Source organism: Alligator mississippiensis, chromosome 12, assembly GCF_030867095.1.
Source record: "Alligator mississippiensis isolate rAllMis1 chromosome 12, rAllMis1, whole genome shotgun sequence".
In the NCBI taxonomy this organism is placed as follows: Eukaryota; Metazoa; Chordata; order Crocodylia; family Alligatoridae; genus Alligator; species Alligator mississippiensis.
In genome coordinates, this window is record NC_081835.1 from 54331002 (window position 1) to 54347054 (window position 16053).

Here is a 16053-nt window from a genome sequence, read left to right on the forward strand (position 1 = left end):
ATTTTTGTTTCAAAACATTTTCATTTGCAAATTAACCTATTTTTACAAGCATGTGAAGAGTTAAATCACCCCAAACTTAAGGACTACATTTTGAGTTGGGTTGACCAAAACATTTCATTCAATGCGAACATTTTTTTTTTCATTTTTTCCCCTTGTTTCTTTGGGTGGGAGGGTAGACTTCATATTTTTTCCCCATTCCCTCCCCCAGGCCCTCATATTGAGGTTTGGCTACCTAACAGAACAACTCATTATTCACACAACTTGCGTGCCACCTGTACACCTGTCATAAAAATAAAACAGCCTCCACATCTATTTAGTTCTTGGACTTGTACACATGCCTATAACACTCATTAATGTCCAGAGGGGCTGGGGGTACTGCAGAAGAAGAGCTGTCTGGTTCTACACAAAGAGGTTATGCTCTCCCCGCCATTCCCCTTTTATTGCTCAGCTGCTGTCTCCTTTACCCCCAGGTGCGTTTCAGAAGTGGCTTGTCAGGCAAAGAATTCGCCCTTTAGCCATGTACCTGACACTAGGATTTCTTTCAGAAGGGCTCTCAAGTGACTCATTTCCATCCCAGGTCACTCCATGTAAAGACCCTGTATATGATCACAGACAGCAGCAGAGAAGTGCATCAGTAAGAAATACCAAGCAGGCAAGGAAGGTGGACTTAATATGAATCTTTAATGCACAGAACAACCTGTCAGGAACCCTGCAAATGAAGGTTCCCCAAGGAACAGTTCTGTAAACTTGGGAGTGTTAAAAAAACAGTTTGCCTGCAATGTCCTGGCACTTGCCTGGAATGAATCTCCATGACCTCCACATTCAGGATGGTGCCTCCAGCTTCTCATGGCGCCTCCCAGAACCAAGGTGTTTCTTTTTTCTCCTTGATGCACCGAGGCAGTTCACCACCCACCTCCCCTTTCCTAGCCCATTCGCTTCCAGGGCTAGCAGGGGAGGTCATGCCCAAGTCAATCTCTCCCCTCTCCCAGTTCACTCCCTGGTGTGGCCCTGGCTCTTTTGGATTTCTCCTCCACTCGGATTTCATGTGTGTAGTCCAGGAAATTCAGTAAGAAAAGATTAAAAAGGAGAGACTTTTATGCTGAGTCAAATTAGGTATTTTCTCTTTAAAAATAAAAAAAGGAAATTAAAGTCCAACTTGCTGATTTCTCGTTTCTCCACCATCTTAGTGAGAAAGTCCCGTTCGGCCTTGCTGTCCCCTCCAACCCCTCCGAACGTCACCCTTCCCCCACATCCCACCAGCTATTCAGGATATCACAAGTTCTTGACTCCTTGGAGTCCCTTTGCCTTCCACAGCTTCAGGCCGACATCTTCCCTCACCGCCCCTTGGACTCTCCGTACATGTTGCGCAGCATGGAAACCATCTTCTCTTCACATGTCACTTTGGTGTCTTTTAGGACGCTGTACCAGACCATGCCGGGTGGCCGAACCTCTTCACTGCGGCAGAACAGGTAGGGCATGGTTTCGGTGCGGCTCTGGATATAGGCACTGCGTAACAGGGTCGAGCAGTGGTTGCTGACTTTCTCCAACCTCCTTAGGATCAGGTGCGCTTTCCTAGAACGAAGACAAGAGTAGGACAAAGGAGGTAGGTGGGGAGAACAGAGAGAAGAGGGGTCTAAAAGCCAGGATTCCTGGGATCAAGTGATGCCTCAAACCCAGTGGGGGACCAACCTTTTTGGCACATGTGCCATAAATCTTATGCCCTCCCTGAGTACTTCTCTGATCCCCCTCCCCGTCCAACCTGCTGCTCCTTCTGTTCCCTGTCACCTCCCCAGTCTGCTGCATGCCACACACAGAGTCTGCCCATGCCACTTGCAACATGCATGCCAGAGGCTGCCCACCCCTGCTCTAACCTATAATATAGGCAAGTGACCTATCAAAAAAGAAGTTGTCACTGTATGGTAGCCAGACACTTGGGCCTGGCTAAATGCTAGCTGATAATAATACTTTACATTTCTATAGTACTTACTACTCTATACACCAGGAAAATACTATTCCCAATGTCTATATGGAGAAACTGAGGCAGGAGACATGACTAACCAAAGGTCACAACAGACCACAACTAGTCACAACAGACCACAACAGGCCACAACTGACCAAAGGTCACCTGGGGCTATAACCTCTCACCATATCTCTCAGTTCATTCTCTAGCCAGTATGACCTCTTGCAAATAATGTGGTTTTCAACAGCATTGGACATCACAGAAAATGTATTGAGTTCTGCCCAGGGTTTCAAAACTAGCAAGCTTCCCTGAGGAGTGAGAGCCTTGATTAAATTTTCAGCTGAAATAAGTCCGCTCTTAGTGGGATCACTGATGAGTGCAGAACAAGTATGGCTTGTTTGGAGATGCATCCATGAATGCAGTCTACTCCTGAGGTGACTCACTTTGGCTGTCTAAATGTAAAACACGCTCCTTTGTTATTGCTTTCTGAAGAGTGCGAGAAAGAAGAACATGTTTTTGGAAGCTGGATTTTTTCCCTCCCTTTTCATTATTCAGGGAGAAAATTCTCCCTTCAGTTATTTCATGGAAACAACTGATTGAGCTGAAGACATAGGGAGCTCTCTACCTCTCTGTCAACAGTAGTTGTAGATGACTACTTATGACAATGGATTAAACATTTGTTAGGGCCCTCGGGCACAGGTTTGAATCTTGCCTGCTACAGACCCAGCAGGTTAGTTTGATCTAGCATCATGGCTCCAGTCTCACGGAAACATAGGAGAAGCAAAAAGCAAAGGATAGTTATTAGGCCTGTGCGAGTCAGCAGCAATCTGATTCGGCCACTTCAGATGCCCGCGATACGATCTGGACCAGGTTTCCGCTCTGATCTGGCCGAAGCTTCGGAGCCGCCTTGGAGATCCAGCCATAGGGTATAATGGGGAATCAATGAAATATCTATAACGTTGTTTTTTTCTCCTATTTGAATGAAACTTGAAGGAATGGTAGCCTCTGCTGAGAGCATGAAACCTGCCAAGTTTCAGGAAGATTGGTGCAGGGGCTTGGGGGGAACTGTACCCCAAATTCTTGAAAGCCAAGCTCATGTCACGGCTGTGTAGTACACCACAGGGTGATGAAAACTGCAGGGATGGTAGCCCCTGCTGAGGCCACAAAGTCTGCCAAGTTTCAAGAAGATCGGTGCAGGGGTTTGGGGGGAACTGCTCCTCAAGCTGCGGACAAGCAAAACTCATGCCATGGGTGACCCTGCGTGTGTTAAGGCGCAGCGGTGACAGCTGCAGGGATGGAGGCCCCTGCTGAGGCCACAACGCCTGCCAGCTGTGGAGGAGATGGGTGCAGGGGGGCTCTGGGGCCCTGCACCCCCAGCTGCTGACGGGCAAAACTCAAGCCAAGGCTGTGCCTGTCCTGGGGCAGTTGATTGTCTGTATTGAGTCTTTCCTCTCCTTAGCCTGGTTTTGTAGGTGCTAATTGATGCTCGTTAAGTCATTATGTAGTAGCTGGGTCCTGTGTATTGAGCTGGTCCCTGAGTCCCTGGTCCCTGAGTGAATCATGAGTGATTGATTGGTAACTGGGAACACAGCAGCTCAGCAGCCAAGCCTGCAGCAGTCTCCCCTCCCCACCCCATGCCAGACACAGTCAGTCCCACAGCACCCGTGGCAGGAGTTTTGCTTGTCCACAGCTTGCGGGGCAGTTCCCCCCAACCCCTTCCACCGATCACCGATCTTCTTGAAGCTTGGCAGGTTTTGTGGCTTCAGTAAGAGCTACCAGCCCTGCAGTTTTGACCCCACTCTGTTGTAACACGTAGACCTGACAGGAGTTGTGCTTTCAATAATTGGGGTACAGTTGCCTCAAAACCCCTGCACTGATCTTCTTGAAACTTGGCAGGCTTTGTGGCCTCAGTAAGAGCTACCATCCCTGCAGTTTTTCACCCCGCTATGTTGTAATGCATAAATGTGACATGAGTTTTGCTTTCAAGAATTTGGGGTGCCATTCCCCCCAAGCCCTTGCACTGATATTCTTGAAGCATGGCAGGCTTCATTCTCTCTGCAGTGTCCACCATCCCTGAAAATGTCATCCAAATCAGACAAAAAACAATGTTATAGATATTTTATTGTTTTCCCATTATACCCTATGGCCATATCTCCGAGGCGGTTCCGAACCGCTTCAGGAAGCTGAACGAGGCAGCGCTTCGACCCGGATGTGCTGCTTCGGACCCCGAAGTGTCCAAAGCTTCTCCAGATCCAAAGCTCTGTCTGAAGTCTCGCACAACCCTAATAGTTATACAGTTTCCCCTGGGTCCTTGCTTTTCTGAAGCCCTCTAACACACTTGCTGTCCCCTGGCCCATGCCCCAGCCTAGGAAGTACCTCAAGCAGATCTGCTACCTTCCCTAGCTAATGGTTACCTATACACATGCCTGGGGGAGGGGCAGAGCATTTTAATTAGAGCAGTTCCTGGATAGTTGGTCTAATGAAAACAGCCACCATCATGTGTATCAATCCCCTGCACATTTCAAGATGGTGGTGGGACACTTTATTTAAAGCTCATTTGACCAGGTTTAGATAAAATGCCTTCATGGCCATTTTGAAACGTGCAGGGGCTTAATACACGTGACGGCATGGCAACGCTGGAGCATCCTAATTAGAACATGAATGATGCACATATATAGGCACCCCACTATAGGCAACCCACATATACAGGCACCCAACTGAGTCCAGAGAACTGCATTTTTCTCAAGCTTTCATGATGGGAAATGGATAGAAAGAACTGAGCTCTATAACAGCAGAGAAAGAAAAGTACAACAAAGGAGGACAAAACAAAATATCCCCTAGTGAGTGTTAGTAAAGTGCTAAATCACATGTGGGGGTGGGGAGGGGGAGAGGGTTTACTTCAGTGGTCTGAAAGTCTCAAGATCACAGATTACTTCCTCTCCCTCTGGTGCCTCCGAAAAGCTCTGGATTTGGGGTTGGGGGTTTTTGCAGTTACTGGAGGAATGTAAATTCCCGATAATGATATGTCAGAGGCAGTGCTGTCAGTCAGCTAGGCATAAACATGGGGATTATTTGATTATGAAAGCTTTATGGTGTTTCAGCCCCGGATTGCTAGCTATACAGTTGGGAGGCAGCAAAGCTATTTTCGGATGTGGCTATGCACTTAACAGCATCCACTGATTGAGATTCCAAGAAAGCATTTGCCATGAGTCAGAAAAGCATGAGCTCCAGACTGAGATGGAGTGAGAGAGACAGAAAAGGCAAGAGGTCTACCAGGCCATAACCTGCTCTAGGGAAGGAAAGTTATACCAAAAGGTAACAACTCACTAGCCCCTCTCAGCCTCAGATAAGCAGCCGCCCTTCCACCTGCAAACTAGGATGGACTCGAAATAATTCCTCCAGGGCAACCAAATACCAAGTGTGAACACCTGTGTCCAGCAATTGTCATTTTGAGTGGATGTGTCTTGATTTAATGTACAAGAACAGGCTCAGTTAGGGCAGTTCAGGACTAATTATAAAGCTTCACTGTACACATACACATTCAATGTGTTAGGCTGGCCTTTGACCACAGCCACCTCAATCTATTAACTACATTCCTGTAAGTAGACACCACACTAGGAAGTCAGTCCCTCTCCCTTCCATAGCCATCCTTCCTAGAAATCATTAGCTGAATATCTCTGAATATTAATTATTAGTGAGGCCAGTGCTTCCAATAAGGCTGACATGGCTAAAGCTCTGTGCACCCAAGAGTCAAATTCTGCAGTGTCCTCACCCTGGAGATACCACTTAAGTTCAAGGGGGGCTAAATGAGGTACCAACAAGCATCAGATTTTGATGTGCAATGGCAATGTGTCTCTTGAGGGAACACTACTGGTTTCCAGTAAAGCACTGGGAAGTTCCTGGTATTAAGTACAATTGTAAAAGGGCAGATCAAGAGACAATTTTTAACCAAACATGCTGATCAGTTGTAGTTCATGTTAAATCCAGTCCCACCAACCAGGCTGCTGTCCACCCATCCAGTTTTGGACAGCAAGAACCATTACAACTCATGAAAGCTTCATAATGAGTGAGTGAAGAGGGAAGTTAGTGAAGAGGGATTTTGTCTGAACGGTGCAACCCTGATGATGAAATGTAAGGATGGTGGGAATTGCTCACGCTACTGAGGTGAACAGAAGGAGAAGGAAGGCTTCTACAGGAAGAAATGAAAACCAATTCCCAGGCAGACATCTGGAAACAATTTATTCCTTGTTAGATGAAGAACTCCATGAAACAGGCTGGACTATGTGAGTCTACACATATATCTGCACTGGGCTAGCTAAAGAGACAGTGGTGTCTAGCACGAGCAATGAGAGAGCACAGGGCATTAAAGGTAAGGCATTCATCTCAGCTGTCTCAGCACCAGGAACACTGTGTCATTTTTGTTACCCACTGGGTGATTCAAAGCGAGGAAGTCATCTAGCTGTTGGCTCCAGTCCTATATGTGCTGACTTAAAGGGACATGCTTCTCTTTGTGCCATCGAGGCTAGTGGATTGAGTGGAGATGATGGGACAACGTAGACTAGAGGAAAATGGCACACATCATAGAAGCTGCTACAGAGGAGCCAAACAAGGGATGGCATGGGGAGGGCCAGAAACAGATAGTAGTTTGTCTCTTAAATTCTGTCACAAAGGGCAGCTACATTGATGTTTGCAGAGAGTATCCCCGGCTTTCGTGTTTGCCAGTAAACAATGAAGGAATTCATTGTATCAAAAAGTGTACCTGCTCCAGCAAACAGCTTAGAATCAGAGAATCATAGAAAATGAGGGTTGGAAAGGACCTCGGGAGGTCATATCTAGTCCAACCCCCTGCTCAAAGCAGGACCAGCCTCAACTAGATCATTCCAACCAGGGCTTTATTGAGCCGGGCTTTAAAAACCTCCGAGGATGGAGATTCCCTCTCCTCTCTGGGTGACCTGTTCCAGTGCTTCACCACCCTCCTAGTGAGAAAGTTCTTCCTAATATCCAACCTAAATTCCCCTTGCTGCAACTTGAGACCATTGCTCCTTGTTTTGTCATCTGCCACCACTGAGAACAGTCCAGCTCCATCCTCTTTGAACCCTTCTTCAGGTAGTTAAAGGCTGCTATCAAATCCTCACTCAGTCTTCTCTTCTTCAGACCAAATAAGTCCAGTTCCCTCAGCCTGTCCTCATAAGTCATGTGCCTCAGCCCCCTCACCATTTTCGTTGCCCTCCACTGGACTCTCTCTATCTTGTCTACATCCTTGCTATAGTGGGGGGCCCAAAATGGGACACAGTACTCCAGATGTGGCTTCACTGGTCCAGAATAGAGGGGAATAATTACTTCCCTTGACCTGCTGGCAATGCTTTTACTAATGTAGCCCTGTATACCATTAGCCATCATGGCAGCCCTACTGTTGACTCATATCCATCTTACTGTCCACTGTAACCCCCAGGTCCTTTTCTGCAGAGCTGCTGCTTAGCCAGTTGTTCCTAAGCCTATAGCAGCACGTGGGAGTCTTACATCCTAAGTACAGGACTTTGCACATGTCCTTCTTGAACCCCATGAAATTTCATTTGGCCCAACCCTCCAATTTGGCAAGGCCACTCTGAATCCCAGCCCTACCCTCCAGTGTATCTACTACTCCCCACACCCAGGTGTCATCTGCAAACTTGCTGCGAACTCCATCTCATCTTCCAAAATGAAGATATTGAACAAGACTGATCCCTGAGGTACTTCACTTGATACTGGGCACCAACTAGACATTGAGCCGTTGATTACTACCTGATGAGCCTGACAATCTAGCCAACTTTCTATCCACCTTGCAGTCCATTCATTCAACACATACTTCCTTAGCTTGCCTGCAAGAATGCTGTGGGAGACAGTATCAAAAGCCTTGCTAAAGTCAAGTTATATTATGCCCACTACTTTCCCTGTGTTCACAGAGCCAGTTATCACATCTCAGAAGGCAATCAGGTTGGTCAGGCATGACTTGTCCACGGTGAATCCATCCTGACTGTTCCTAATCACCCTTTTTATCCTCCAAGTGCTTAGAAATGGATTCCTTGAGGATCTGCTCTGTTATTTTTTCTCGGGACTGAGGTGAGGCTGTCTGGTCTGTAGCTCCCTGGATCCTCCTTCTTTCCTTTCTTAAAGTTGTGTACTACATTTGCACTTTTCCAATTGTCCAGGACCTCCCATGATTGCTACAAGTTTTCAAAGATAATGATCAGTGGCTCTGCAATCACACCAGCCAAATCCTTCAGCACGTTTGGATGCACCTCATCTGGCCCCTCGACTTGTACACATCCAGATTTCTTAAAGAGTCCCTAACCTGTTCTTTCACCACTGAGGGCTTCTCACCTTCTCCCCAAACGGTGCTGCCCACTGCAGTAGTGTGGGAGCTAACTCCTCTCCCCCTCAGACTGGCCTTCCAGAGGATCCTGCCCATCAGTAGTTCCCTAAGGGAGTCAAAGTCCACTTTTCTGAAGTCCAGGGGCCATACTCTGCTGCTCTTCTTTCTTCCTTTTGTCAGGATCTTGAATTTGATCATCTTATGGTCACTGCTGTGCAACTTGCCAACCACTACTACATCTCCCACCAATTCTTCCCTATTTGTGAGCAGCAGGTCAAGAAAAGCACAACTCCTAGTTGGTCTCTACACCAGTGTTGTCTCCAATGCTCTCCAAAAACTCCCTGGATTACCTTCACACCGCTGTATTGTCCTCCCAGAGGATGCCAAGGTGATTGAAGTCCCCCATAAGAACCAGCGCCTGCATTCTGGAAATGTCCACTAGCTGTTTGAAGAAAGCCCCATCTACCTCATCCTCCTGGTCTAGTGGTCTATCACAGACCCCCACCATGACATCTCCCTTGTTGCTCTCCTCTCTGACCTTAACCCAGAGACTTTCAGCAGGCCTATCTCTGTTTCATACTGGAGCTCTGAACAATCATATGGATCTTTTACATAGAGTGCAACTCCTCCTCTTCTCCCCTGCCTGTCCTTCCTGAACAGTTTTATCCATCCATGACTGTGCTCCACTCATACGCGCTCCCACCAAGTCTCTGTTATTCCAATCATGTCATAGTGCCGTCACTGTGGGAGGACTTCCAATTCTTCCTGCTTGTCTCGCAGGCTCTGTGTATATGTGTACAGACACCTGAGGTGACTCGCCGATTGCCCTGATTTCTCAAGAAGAATGACGAGGCCTCCCTTATTGCCTCCTCCTGCTTGTGCTTCTTCTAAGTCTCTGACTTCCCCCCTGGCCTCAGGGCTTTGGTCTCCATACCCTAGCAACCCTAGTTTAAAGCCCTCCTCACTAGGTTAGCGAGCCAGTCTGTGAAGAAGCTCTTCCCTCTCTTCATCAGGTGGATCCTATCTCTTGCTAGCAATCCTTCCTCTTGGAACAACATCCCATGGTTGAAGAAGCCTAATCTCTGCTGGCAACACCATGCAGTGACCTGTAGGATGCATCTGCTCCTGCCAGGGACCTTCCCCTTGACCAGAAAGATTGAGGAGAACATGATCTGTGCCCCCGTCCTCTTCACCCTTGCACCCAGAGCCCTGTAATCACTCTTGATCTGCTCAGAGACACCCCTGGCAGTATGATTGGTGCCCACATGGATGAGCTTCACCCATTAGATTAAAAAAAAAACAACAAAGGCTCCAGTAACAGATTTAATGACCCATCCTATCTCTCACTTTAGCCACCACTGGATGCTTCAGAGGAAGGTCTAGATTTCCAAAACACATGCACATGTGCTTCCAGTCTCATCTCTTTCTCTCATCCTTGTTCACATCTTCTTTCCATCTCCCAACCACTTTTTCTCCTCAGTCTTCTGCTCACTTCTCTCAACATTTACCTCTTCTTTGTGTATCCTGTTCCATCTGCACATCTCTTATATCCTTTCTCTTCTTGTCTTTATTACTTTCTCTCATTTTCTCTCTCTAACTCTGTTGGCCACACTATCCTAATACCTGTAGGCATTACTATAGATGTTTCTGCTGTGCTTGAGAAGTGCTATACTTGTTTTCTCTGTTCAAGCAAGGAAGACCAATGATCACTGTTATGACAGTGACAGCTTGGAAGGCCAAACAGGGGCATGAAAGAACATACTCCAAGCTAAATACCTTTTAGTTCTCGGGGCAACACTCCTTAGGGTATGGAAAGGTTTTGTTTAGTTTTCCACAAGACCTTTCATCAAAATTGTGGTTGCACCTCTCCACTCCATCTCACTACGTGGTTGCTTTGTTTGTAATTGTACCCTGTGAAATGGCTGGTGGGCTTCCAAGAATTTATGGCATGGGGGGTCGGCAGGGAGGAGAGTGATGGTGGGAAGCAGCAAGTGGTGGATTGGCTAGAAGTGTGCACTAACTGCAAAACATATGATGGATCAACATGGGAGGGGGAAGCTATGTATGGAATAAAAAAATGGAGGGGGTGAAGGACCTTGCTGAAATGGAGGGGAGGGAGGGAAGTGGTTCTGATCATTTCTGGCAGTCCTACATCAATGGTAAACCCTCTCAACTAGAGCCAGACTGCCGAGTTTCCCTGGTCGGAGTGGGTCTATGTTATCTGAGAGGGCTCATAAAGCCATGTGTAAATGCTGAATTTGCTTCTGGCTGGTAGTTTTTCTCAGTTAAAAAAAAAGGGGGGGATAACGAGAGAGAGAGAGGGAGAGAGAGAGAGAGAAAGTGCGCACACAGGAAAGGGGAGGGGAGGACGGTGGAGGTGCAAGAAAGAGAGAGAAGACTTCTGGGGAAGGCTGGGTAATAAATTACAGAAGCAGTTCTTGGTCTGCCAATTTAACGCCATAAATCAAACTCCGGGTATTACCCAAGTGCTCCCTGTGGGGAGATGTCGGGTCACGGTGACCACCTTTTCAAATACTGGAAATGAAATCTTCCTAAATGCTGACCTACCCCACCCCCACCAGAAACAACAATTTATTGCCTTATGAAAGGGCAGGAGCAGGAGGGGATGGCTGGGAATGTCAGACTTATAGCAGCCTACAGCCAAGGCTGACCATGCTCTATACTGAGCCGTCAACCCTTAATTGCTTCCACTTCCCACTCTAAGACATCCCCAACTGATAATGCAGCTCGCTAGGGTCCATCTTGCTTGCCACACAGCATTTCAAGGTCAGTTGTTTTAAGTCAGTGCCTGCCAGGGACCGGCTCTGTTTCCTATTTAAGCAAAGGATTTAGAGGGTTGATTCTGCAGTCAAAAATGATGGAGAGGAGGATTAGAAACAGAGGCTCTGCGCTGTTGCTTCCTTCTCTTGTACCTCGTGGGAGTGGAGTTTGAATAGACACAGTGAAGGGTCTTTGCTGAATAGCTGCTGAAAGCCTTCATCTGACTAAAAGCTCTGCCACAAGGAGGCATGTGACAGTGATGATCAGAGCAGGGGGTAGAGAGTCAGGATGTCTGGCTCCCAGTTTTCTGTGAGGTAGCAGGGTGCAATGATTAGAGCAGAGGAGAGGGGGTCTGCTCCCAGCTCAGAGCAGGCACGTTAAAGAACCAAGGACCGAGCACCGCGGGTTGGCTTTTTCCGGCTCTGGCATAGACCAGCAGCTGCCCAAAGACGAAGCAGTTTACCTTTCCCTGCTTCACTCTATCCATCAGTAACAAGGGGACAGTGATGCTCACTTTGCTCCCATCTGCCTGCAGAGTGCCTGGGTACCCGTCCCAGAATGAACAGCACTAGCATTGCACAAGCTAGAGTCCAAGGGCAGGCAGGTAGCAGCATCTTCCTTAAATCAAGCGGAGTCTTGTCCTAAGGCTGCAGTGGGAGCGTGGGGGAGAGGGCATCTGACTGGTTGGTATGTCCTGTGCGGTGTCCTTGTAATGATTTCAGATTTTCCACTAAAGTTATAACTGACCCGGGTCCGTCAGGCTCTCCGATGGGAAGAGAGAGAGCCCAAAACTCCGCAGGGTGTTATCGCAGCCTCTCATCAGTGCGTCACACTCCCTCCTGTTACCACAATGCAGCTGCTGCCTGGTGGAGACGCTTGCGTTTTAAGAGGCTTGTCTCTCCCCTCCCTAGCAGGCTTGCTTTAAGACAGGGAGGGCCTTAAAACCCTATGCTGATGTCATTTCCTGAAGCGATGAGAGAAGGTGGGCAAGAGTCGGGTGTGGGGAATGGAGAAAACAATCTAACCTTATCAGCTTCCTTCCCTTCCTCTTGAGCGGCGGACACTGCCCCCTAAAATCTCCCGTGTTATTAAAAGAGTCATTATCATATTAAAGCACCGTCACTGCAACAACACAAAACACGGCAAACAAACAAACAAGCAAACACACAAAGCCCAAGGAGGAGTGAAGCACTGCATACACAGTAGCATTAAACCTTTACTGGTCTAGACAGATTCCTCTGTTTTGTTGGAACAAGTTAATGCTGCAGTCTCTTTTTGTGTGTATTTAAAGGAGAGTAGCAGGACAGACCAAACCAGGTGCCAAGACACTGCTGACCACAGCAAGTCCTGGTCTTGGGCCACCTATGAGCTAAGTTTTTTAATGTCTCCTTAATGTAAACCGTCTGGTTGGGACATCTGGCTGTCAGTGTGTCTTCTCGGAGCAGCTGTTTGCAGTAACCTGTGGCTTTCATGGAAACTGGGCTCTCGAGGGCTCCAACATGATGTATTTATTACTCAGAGGCAATAGACTTCCCTCTTGTCACTAAGTTTTATGAGCCAACATTTACTGTAGATCTGAGGCTCATCTGATAAACATTTCAAGGTATGAAAATGAATGACCTCCTGGGAATGAGAACAGCCTGTCCATTAAAATCTCATTATGAGATGTTCCCTTGGAAAATCCTCATTCACCTCTCTTGCTGTCAGTGGCTCCATCATTGTCACGGCTCTTTGAGAAATGGAGCTGGAGGACAGACTATCATTCTTGGCAAGAGACTGGTCTTGCATGCAAAGAGGAGTGATACTTTCAGAAGTTATGGCTATGAGGTACCGGTTCCTCAAGATGCACAATAGGGACATTTGAGGTTCGACTGGAGATCCTTATCTCTGTGTGGAAGATGGCCACTTGCAGGGTGCGTCTACATGAGATGCTGACTGCGCAGTAGCCAAATAATAATGTGCAGTAGCGTGTCACAGCACCAACAGCATTACTACACTACTGTGCAATATTATTAGGCTACTGAGCAGTAGTGTCACTTAAAAGATGTTTGCTGGTGCTATTGTGCAGTACTTGATTACACAAGTACTAAATAAATGAGCAGTAACTACTGTGCAGTACAGTCTCATGTATATGCGCCTGCAGAGTACATGAACAAATCTAGCCATTACTTTCTGTAAGTGGAACAGCAAGGGCATACTGGATGAACCCTTTAAAATGTCCATGCTTAGCATAGGGGGAAAAAAGGTTGCATTTTCATGCTAGGTATTATCCTATGCAGGTGCACTGTCACTGCTGCTTTAGGGTCCAGGAAAAGTTAAGTAACAGAAGACCATGTTTCCCAAAGGTTTATATGGAAAGGGGTGGCATAAGAGTAGAAACAGCTTCCAGTCTCATCAAGGAAAGAGGAAGATGGTAGAAAGAATGAGACAGTGGCTGCACATCAGAAGTTAATGTGCTAACAAAGAAATTATAACCAAGGTCACCTCTGTGGGAGGGCCAGTCACAAGCTAACCTGGATTTATGTCGAGCAATTTGCAAGGAACTATGCCTCTGGAATCAGGGACGGATCTCTGGGGAAGCCAAATAAGCAGAGTGGGCAAGAAAAGTACAATCTTTTGAAGTTATTTCATTGTTACCATTAGTTACTCCTTCACATTCCTCCCCGTTCCTATCTTTAGATCTCTCAGACAGCAGACGGAGCACAGACTTTGTAAAGCATCCCTCAGCCTGCTGCCTGAATTTGGAATCCAATGTGGAATTCCGTAATGGCGGGACAGCTGGGAACGGCGGCGCAGTCACGGGGTGTTATGGTAGCTGCTCTCCAGGCTTGGCAAACAGATTGTGACAGGATGGTTTCCTCTCCCAGCCCTCGGACATGGTGTATTCCTGGGATGCCCTATTCCTTAGTGACAGTCTGTCAGAACCTGCACGTTTGCAAAGACTTTCATGTGATGTTTGGAGGCAGCATACTGCTGGAACTGCTATTCTTTATAGTCGCTGTGTTACCCAACTCCCAATCCCCGCACTCAGCATTAAATTGAGGATGGAAGCTGAGTCTGCTTCATCCTTTGACATTTTGCAGTGGGCACTATATAGCTAGAAGTTAAAGATGCCATTGTAGTATGCTGGTATTATAGTCTCTGGATGATGGGAGATCCTTGAGAGTACTTATAATTTGCAAGGCACTCAGAAACCATGATGGAGAGTGAGTAAAGATATGCTGTAAAATTGGAACCTAGCTCAATGACCTAGACTGACTAGAAGGATAGAAAATTATATGTAACCTTGGTATGTCAAATGAGAGACAGTCTTCAATTTCCATGATGCTGGGGGTTATTATCCCGCAGCTTATCAAATACATATAGTTCTATCACCAAACTTTGAGGAGATATCAGATGGGTATAACTACAGAGGAAAACCTAATAACTTGCCAGTTGTAGATCACTTAAGGAACTGGCATCTTTCTGTGCAATCTGTCACGATGACAAGACTGTCTTTTCATGTAAACCTTCTCTCTTGACCCTTAAATAAAAGCTTCAGGAGGCTCTTATGCATCATAGCCCCAACATCCAGAACAAAGCCTTTCTGAGCCCCTCAGATCTGTGGACATATTGTGGAGCATTCTGTGATATTTTAGCTTAGTAAACCAAACTGCTGATCAAAGCCCAAACACAAGCAAAGCCACTCATCGCTGCAGACTTAAGAGTAGGTACTTACTCTCTACTTTCCAGGGACATACAAAATGCTCCTTTTTCTGTCCAAGCCCATTCCATTATGCTAGCACCAAACTTCCACAAAGCTGTTATAATTCACCAATGTCCTAAACTGTCCCAGAACTCGGCCTCTCTTGAGCCAGCCACAACAGGGTCAAGGTCGAGGGTCAAGAGGATGGGTCAAGGTCTAAAATGATACTAGGCATTAGGACAAGTTCATGTGACTAGTGATTTAAGTACAGGGCACTCAGCAGTTAGAACGCAGGCCAGGTAATGATGGATGTTGGATCGACTAAACCCAAAGGACTTTGTGAAAGCATAGGTACCTGGGTCCCAGCTCATCCTCACTGCGCCAAACAAAGTCTCCAAACTTTTCATAGTGTGAATTGTAATGGTGCTGAACTCGGAAGAGCATGGACGCAGAGACCTCCATCAGTGTGTTATAGGCTGTTTGCTGCTCCTTCCCACTGGTGTAGCCATTGTAGAGGTTGTAGATTTTGTCAGCTATCTCTGAAAAGGAGCACAGGAGGTGAACAAGGGAAAAGAAGGCACTACTGAATGGAACATGACACCCAAGGAGAGCAGGAAGTGGGGTGTCAGCTGTGAAGCAGTCCTTGCCAACCTATTTGGTCAGCCTGACCAACTTACCAAACAAAGTCTCCAATCCTGCAAGTGGCTCTGCACAACTAGAATCAGAGTCCCAGTGACTCTGACATGGCTCCATGTGGTACAAGAAGAGGGTCTGTCCATGTAGCACATTTACCAGGTTATGGTTTAACACACCTTGGCTTTACCAGGCAGTACCTGTCACCTCCCATTCAGCAGTGCACTCTCTAAACTAGGGATGCTCATCTCCCAGCCTGTGAGCCAGATTTGACCCACAGAGGCTCTCCCAACTTCTGCAAATTTGGTGGTAGGGGGAAAATGGCAGTGTTCATTACCATTCTCTTGATGTCAAATTTCCAGACTTGTGGCGAGTCCCATAGATCTAATAACATGACCCTGCATGCTAGATTGCTCCAGCATGCAACAGGATGTGGATGTGCAGGGCTAGGATGTACAGCTGGATTTGGGCACGTAGGGTTGGGCTTGGCTGGCATGTGATTGAATGTAGGCACACAGGGTTAGTTAAGGCCAGAGCATGGCTAGATCCAGGCACACAGGGTCAGGTTGGGCCAACTGACGCACCTATAGACTGACCCTGCATGAATGGATCCTGGCCTGTGGGGCTGCACCCACAGAATGA

At 47.1% G+C, this 16053-nt stretch overlaps 1 protein-coding gene across 6 annotated transcripts in view; it reads right to left on the reverse strand.

Annotated features, from left to right (window-relative positions):
- Positions 1-662: 662 nt before the first annotated feature.
- Positions 663-16053, reverse strand: part of ASTN2 (astrotactin 2) — a 598926-nt gene continuing 583535 nt past the window's right edge. For all 6 annotated transcript variants that reach the window (XM_059715568.1, XM_059715571.1, XM_059715569.1 and 3 more), the window contains 2 exons: positions 15134-15317; positions 663-1572 (listed from right to left, as the gene is read on the reverse strand). In XM_059715568.1, the coding sequence (XP_059571551.1) occupies positions 1335-1572; positions 15134-15317 (422 nt within the window). In that variant the 3' untranslated portion in view covers positions 663-1334. The remainder of the gene's footprint in view (positions 1573-15133; positions 15318-16053) is intronic.